The 7150-nt window shown below is 44.1% G+C and overlaps 1 protein-coding gene across 1 annotated transcript; it reads right to left on the bottom strand.

Annotated features, from left to right (window-relative positions):
- Positions 1–2432: 2432 nt before the first annotated feature.
- On the bottom strand, positions 2433–6043 carry LOC141083221 (E3 ubiquitin/ISG15 ligase TRIM25-like). Its single transcript, XM_073567392.1, has one exon. The coding sequence runs from the start codon at positions 5433–5435 to the stop codon at positions 3699–3701; it is 1737 nt and encodes a 578-aa protein (XP_073423493.1). The 5' UTR covers positions 5436–6043; the 3' UTR covers positions 2433–3698.
- Positions 6044–7150: the final 1107 nt, after the last annotated feature.

The following is a 7150-nucleotide window of genomic DNA, read 5'->3' as shown; positions in this document are numbered from 1 at the left end:
AGGAGATCTGCATGGAGGAATGGGCCAACATACCAACAACAGTGTGTGGCAACCTTGTGAAGACTTACAGAAAACGTTTGACCTCTGTCATTGCCAACAAAGGATATATCACAAAGTATTGAGATGAAATTTTGTTTCTGACCAAATACTTATTTTCCACCATAATATGCAAATAAAATGAAAAAAAAACAGACAATGTGATTTTCTGGATTTTTTTTTCTCAGTTTGTCTCCCATAGTTGAGGTCTACCTATGATGTAAATTACAGACGCCTCTCATCTTTTTAAGTGGTGGAACTTGCACTATTGCTGACTGACTAAATACTTTTTTGCCCCACTGTATATATGTAACTGTTTTCAAGTTTTGTGCCTACAGGTAATCTGTAAGAGTTGCCTTTGAATTTTCCAGTTTTGTTTTATGGACATTGTACCACAGGACTGTGTGTGGTCAAAAACTTTCTTTGTAATTAGTTCACCATTTGCCCAGGAATGGACCATGGACATTGATGCTTGGACTTGTCATCATAGGACTGTTTTTGGAGCTTTTGTTTTTTGTACTTTTTTCAATTTTTTTAAATCTTGTAACCCTCATACTGTTTACATGTTTATATGTTTTTCATATGTTTTTCATCAGCCCAGGAGTGCTGACTTGCATTAGGGGGGGAATGTGGCGCCCTCAGGAGTATGGCCACCACAGTGGCTTTGCCTTCCTCCAGAGAGGGTAATGCCAGGCTTGGAAGCAGTGAAGGGTCTCTCTCGCAGTTAACCTATACATGCAGCACAGTTCCACTCCAGGCCAGCAGGGGGGACTCTGAACCGGAATTGAAGGGAGGAGTGCTCTCTGAGGGCCAGGAGGAAGGAGTGGTCAGTTAGTGTGAGGAGGGTGAAGTGTGCAGACATGAGGGAGAAGCGCGGAGATCGAGCGGAGAGGAAAGGCTCATCTCCAGTGAGAGCGCATGAACTGGAGCCTGGTCTCCACGGTTGTACAGATACTAATGGTCCTGCAACAGACACCAGAGGAGTAGGAGGCTGTACATGCCCTACCCCCATCTAAGACTCGGAGGCACAACAGCACGGAGTGAGCCAAGAGAGGAATAGTGGCTACAGCTGTCTGCCATACGAGGAGTGCTAGTAGAAGAGAATTAGAAGGAACTTCAGAGTAACTCAGTACTAGGAGTACTTCACTCAAATAAGCTCTAGGGAAGGAGACTGCACAGCCCATCTGCTGAGAGAGAATCCCTGAGTGCTTCCAGGCCAGCCTGCTCCGGTACCATCTGTAATCAGGACCCTGGACTGCATTTATCAAGTAAAGGTACAGAAATTGCAACCCGCTGTGTCTTTGTCTGCTTCCTACCCTTCCGGCACCGCTACATCCCCGTGCCAACCACATCTACACTGCCCTGGGACTACAGCTTCACCTGTGCAGAGCTTCCACATCTCTGCTGCACCATACCATCAGTCCCAGTGGATCTGCATGCAGCGTCGGCTTAACATCTCACTTGCCGAACACCACAGGTGGCGTCACGAACTATTCATTTAATCAACTACATTCCACCATTTCAATTCCCCCATTACTTGGGCGCCCAGGGCCACGGACCGGGTCACTGCTGCTGTGACACATCCCGCTGACACCGGCCCGGTACCGAGTATCCCACAGCCCTGGGAGGGCGACCCACCATGATTCACTATGAAGCCATCCAGCTGGCTGCCCTCCTTTCTGATGGCTGACTTGACTGTTTTAACCTCACAGCGCAAATCGAAGCACCTGCATGTCAGGAGCTGAGCCCGCAAAAAAGCAGCAAATGTCGTCTGTGTAAGACAGCTGGCATCTGTCCATAACAGCAGTGACCAGAGCTGACTCCGATTCCTGCTGTTTAACCACTTAGATACCATTATCACTGACAATGGCATTTAAATCAAGAGATAGCCATGGCAGCTAGTGGTGTGCTAAAGCCCCCCCATATGTGACCTGCAAAAATAAAAAAAAAATGTAAACGTCTCTGGTATTGTCGCATTTGTAAAAGTCCAATCTATCAAAATATAAATGTAATTACCCATATAAAAATAAGTGAAAAAGAAATAAAAATAAAACAAAATGTTAAAAAAAATATTAACTATTAAAATCACTCCCTCTATTTCCAGTTTTAAAATTAAAACTTAAAAAAGTAATAAAGGTAATTGGAATCACCATGTCCAAAAAATGCTGGTCAAAATATAAAATAATTTATAACATACATTAAGCACGACAATAAAATAAAATTCAGTACATTTGAAAACACTAAATTTGAGGTTGTTCTAACCCGCAGTTTCACAAAAATACTATAAAAAGTGATAAAAAACCTGTATGTGCCCTAAATATGTATTAATAAAATTGTCAGCTCTCACACAACTCAATGAACGAAAAATAATTACCGTAAGGTACAGGACTCAAAAAAACTGAACCAATTTTTTTTATTTATTTAAGAAAATATATAAAATATACAAGTTTGACACCATTGCATTCGTAGTGGCCTAAATAATCATTTCCAGGTCATTTTTACTGCACAATGAACACCATGAAAACAAAACATGAAAAACAATGGCAGATTCCATTATTTTTTTCACAATTTACCTGCACTAGGATTTTTTTCCCCCATTTTTCAGTACATGATACGGTAAAATGAATGTTGTCATTGAGAATCACATCCCAAACCCACAAAAACAGTTATGGTGAAGGAAAATTAACAAAAATGATGTCTCTGGAAGAAAGCGAGGAAAAAATGTACCGTAAATGCAAACAGTAAAAATTGTTTCATCCACTTTAAAACTGATGTTAAATGGTAACGTGGCACGGGACAGTAGCTGTGGTCGAGGTCTCTTGCGCCCTGGCACGTTACATGGAGGTGTCCTCGCTGGGTGTGTGGACTTGTGCTGTGAGGCCGCTATGCCCGTGCAGGCCGCATGTAACCTCTGTTGCTGGATGGCCAGGACCAGATGTCTGACAGTCAAGGACGGAGACCACCAGATTAAAATAAACCTTTCTACTGAACAATAACTTGGGGAGAGTTATATACAATAGACAGCGGGCACATATCTTCTCCAACGTCTCCCTGACAATGCGGAATATTTTCTCATACAAATGGAATCCCTTTTCTCTTCTCTCTCTTTACTTATCGTCTGTCTTCACGATTTTACCACAACCCTGTTCAGCACGACAGCTCAGCTAGTAAGAGTCCTTCACTCCACCCGCGGCTCTGTGTCTCCTTCCCCATCTAGGGAACTACACCGGCTTGTGACAGTAGTCACCCACATTGGCTGTTACCTATTTTGTTATATTACAATCTGTGTCTAAATATTTTTGTAATCCGATTTAGGCAGCATCAATAGTAAAAAGTTGGTCACACCTGTCAAGCACTATGCTTGACAAGTGTGACCAACCTGACACTAAAAACGCTTGCAAAGTGATTGTGGTTTGCGGGAAAACGCATGCGAATTCCGCATGCGTTTTACCCGCGGCAGGGAGTTGTGGAAGTGCTGCGGACAATTCTGCAGTATTTCTGCAACGTGGGCACTTAGTCTACAAGATGCAACAAAAATGATTCACTTAAATACACCCCCGAGGAATCAGATCCTTCCTGAGGCTCCTCACACTGGCTGAATGCTGCACCAATCATATATTGTGCTCAATGTGATGTCACCAGTCACTGGGTAGATTTCTTCATTAATGATGTTTCCTCACAGCTGCTCCTCCTGATATCTTTATAGATCTTCCATCTACATATAACACAGCATGTAGGGGCTCGGTGAAGGTGGCAGTGAAGGTGTGTAAGTGTCTGATGGGGTCACACAGCTCATAAAAGGACAGCTGCCCGGCCTCATAATCCAGACATATCCTGAGTGTATTACCAGAGATCTGGTGACGTAACGGTATCACTTTACTGCCATGTCTCATTGAACACCGATTATTACAACTCAGCCCTCCACATAAACACCAGGACTTGTTATTATCTCCAATGTGTGACTGGCGCCCCCTCCTGTCTATACTGGGGTAACACATCCCCACACTCCACTTCCATGACCCACTGATCTCCACATCCCAGTAATGTCGTCCTGAGGTAAATCTCCTCCCGCTCATCACCTGATAATAATCCTGGAATCTCTCTGCTGTTTCTGGACGATTCTGTGTTATTTCTCTCCAGGTCGCAGTTTTCAGGTCGTCTGATATACGGAGATTATTACCAGCCGTGTTTACATCCAGTAATATGTCTGCAGGATCCTCCCCATAGATCCCTCCCTTTACCTTCTCACAGTCTTCCCAAGTCCTGACTATTACATCACCTCCCCCATATTTTATACCTGGAAAAAATACAGTTTTGATGTGACCGGTCACAGATTGGGCACTGAGAGGTTGTGGCCTCATTTCTTTTGTTTTTTTGGGTGAGATGGTTTGTAGATATGTTATTATATCAGAGAAACCTGCATATAACATCCCTGCAATCACATCCACATCTACATCATGTGTCTTATCACCTCCGTCCTCCTCAGGATCACACAAGTCACCAGTGTCTGGTTCCGGCAAGACAGTCAGTGGATCCGTCATGTTACACAGCTCCTCAATGTCCCTCATCTTCCTGGACAGCTCGTCCTTCTTTATTTCCACCTTCTGGATCACATCAGACAGTGACAGTGACACCATCTCTTCCCGCCTGGAGATCTCACTCAGGACCTTCTTCTCCAGGTCGTCCACGCGTCTCCTGATGTCTATAAACAGGGCAGTGACTCTTTTGGCTTCTCCAGATGATTTTTCTTTAACTTTTCTCCTCTGCTCCTCCAGACTCCGGACTCTTTCCTCGGTCTTCTTTCTCTTTGTGATCAGTTTCTGCTGAACATTTCTCAGTTTCTTCTTCTTCTTCTCAGAGGCCTCATCCAGCATCTCCACCCGGTGTCCCCGATGTTCTCCGGCCAAACTGCAGGACACACAGATACAAGCATCGTCCTCAGTGCAGTAATATTCCAGGATCTTCTTATGGACAGAACATTTCCTGGTCTCCAGAGAAGTGCTGGGATCAGTGAGGACGTGTTCTGGTCCTTTGCTGTGAACCCTCAGGTGATTATCACACAGAGAAGCCTCGCAGTGTAGACAGGATCTAACAGCAGGTACAGGAGAGTGAATACAGTAAGTGCAGCAGATCCCGGTGATCTCCTCCTGAGGTGGATGAGTAGACCGGAAACGTTCTGCTACATTACACAGAGTTATGTTCCTCATCAGTGTCGGCCGCTCCTGAAACTCTTCTCTGCATTCAGGACAGGAATAAACTCCAGACCCGTCCTGTGTATTCAGGATCTGATCAATACAGACCCAGCAGAAGTTGTGTCCACATCTCAGGGTTACAGGATCTGTATACAGGGTCAGACAGATGGAACATTCCAGTTCTTCTCTCAGATCAGCGGCCGCCATGGCTTCGTTTCGTTTCTTGCAAAAAAGGAAACTGACAGTGAATGTTACAGGGCGTGTTTCAGGAAATATGACGTTGCACAACTTGTGTCTGAGAGTCGTCTATTAACCATATAATGTGCTAACTGGGAACAGAAAAATAGATAACAGGGAAGGCATTGATTTCTCCATGTTTATACTCTGCCCTCCTATTAGAGTGTAAGCTCCTGTGATCAGATCATCATTTCCTCACTCTCCTATTGCTCTTTTGTAATGTAGGTATAGCTATTACTATGGGCATACAGGTGATAGAATTGTTAGTATAGTCCAACCTGTATTCCTCATAGCTGCTGTGTTGTTACTGAGAAATAGACTTTTAATATTTTATGTTAATTAGATCATCCAGGATCCGGGGCGTGCGGTGCCTGGAAGAAAACTCTTCCTCCGGTAATCTGTTGCGTACCACCCTCCTCCCATGAACGTCACAGTGCCGTGTGATGCCCAGTTGTGGTGCCGGAATCCCGCACCTGCGACCTGCATTCGATCGAATATGTGTGCCTGTTCTGTTTCAGTTTATTCTGATAGATTTTCAATTTTCAGCCATACATGGACATTAAGGCTGTGTTCACACACAGCGTTTTTTTAGCGGTTTTTACTATAAAACCGCTAAAAATAAGCTGCACAGTCTTTTCTATGCATTTTTCACTTTTTGTGCACATTGATGTGTTTTTTACCTCGAAAAAAACGCATCGCGGTAAAATACGCAGCATGCACATTAATTTTGCGGATTTTTCCGCGGTTTTGGCTTCTTCCATGCGTTTAGAAACCGCTGCGGTAAAAAATGCATCAAAACCGCGCAAAAAATGTGCAAAAACCGCCACGGAAAAAGTAGGTGCAGTTTCTGGGAAGGGATTCAGGTTTTTGTGTAGAAATTTTCTGCAACGTGTGCACTTAGCCTTAGGTAATGGTATATACTTGGTTTATCATCTATTGTATTTGTTATACTTTGCTGCAATCTACTGGCCATTGCTGTATTACACTGTAATATTTGTTATGGTACTTTCCCATAAGACCTCTCTGCCTCTAGCTCCTCCTATCTTTTTCGTGCTGTTTCCTGTTTTGTACTCTGGCCATCTTGTAACACACATGCGCTGCAGAGCTGGAGAAAGGATTCTCTTGTTACCTCCAACCTGGAGCTCCTATCATCTCTAATCTGGTGCTTCTTTAACAGCTCTAACCAACAGTCCTCACTCCTACCTCATCTCCATTTCTTCATCTTCCTTGACATCTCATCTCATCAAGGTACTGTAATAAAGCCTGTTGAATTCATCACTGCATCATCCTTCCGGACCACCACGCGCCGCTGATAGGGATTGGGAGCACAGGCTGGCGAGTAACGCTATCCACCATTGTTTATATAGAGATTCGTGTTCACATCCCTCAGACACATCTCATCCACATATATCGGTGGCAGAATAGTAACAAGAGACCTAAGTCTACAGTTGTCTGTGTGTATATGCATAATCTGCTTGCAAGTTAACCGTCCACCATCTTAGCTAAAACATGTCCACGAAAGGCACCGTGGTCCCATCTGCAAGTGAAGCACATCAGGTTCCTGACATCATAGCTGCTGCAGGAGTAGAGTCCGCACTTACTGCAGAGCAAGATGTACGACCCAAACGTGTAACCAGGCCGACACAAAAGGCCAGAGAGAACTTTGAGATTACTAGAGACGAGTT

This window comes from Dendrobates tinctorius, unplaced genomic scaffold, assembly GCF_039654945.1.
Source record: "Dendrobates tinctorius isolate UK_male_01 unplaced genomic scaffold, ASM3965494v1 ptg000020l, whole genome shotgun sequence".
Lineage (NCBI taxonomy): Eukaryota > Metazoa > Chordata > Amphibia > Anura > Dendrobatidae > Dendrobates > Dendrobates tinctorius.
This window is presented reverse-complemented; position numbering and strand designations above follow the sequence as displayed.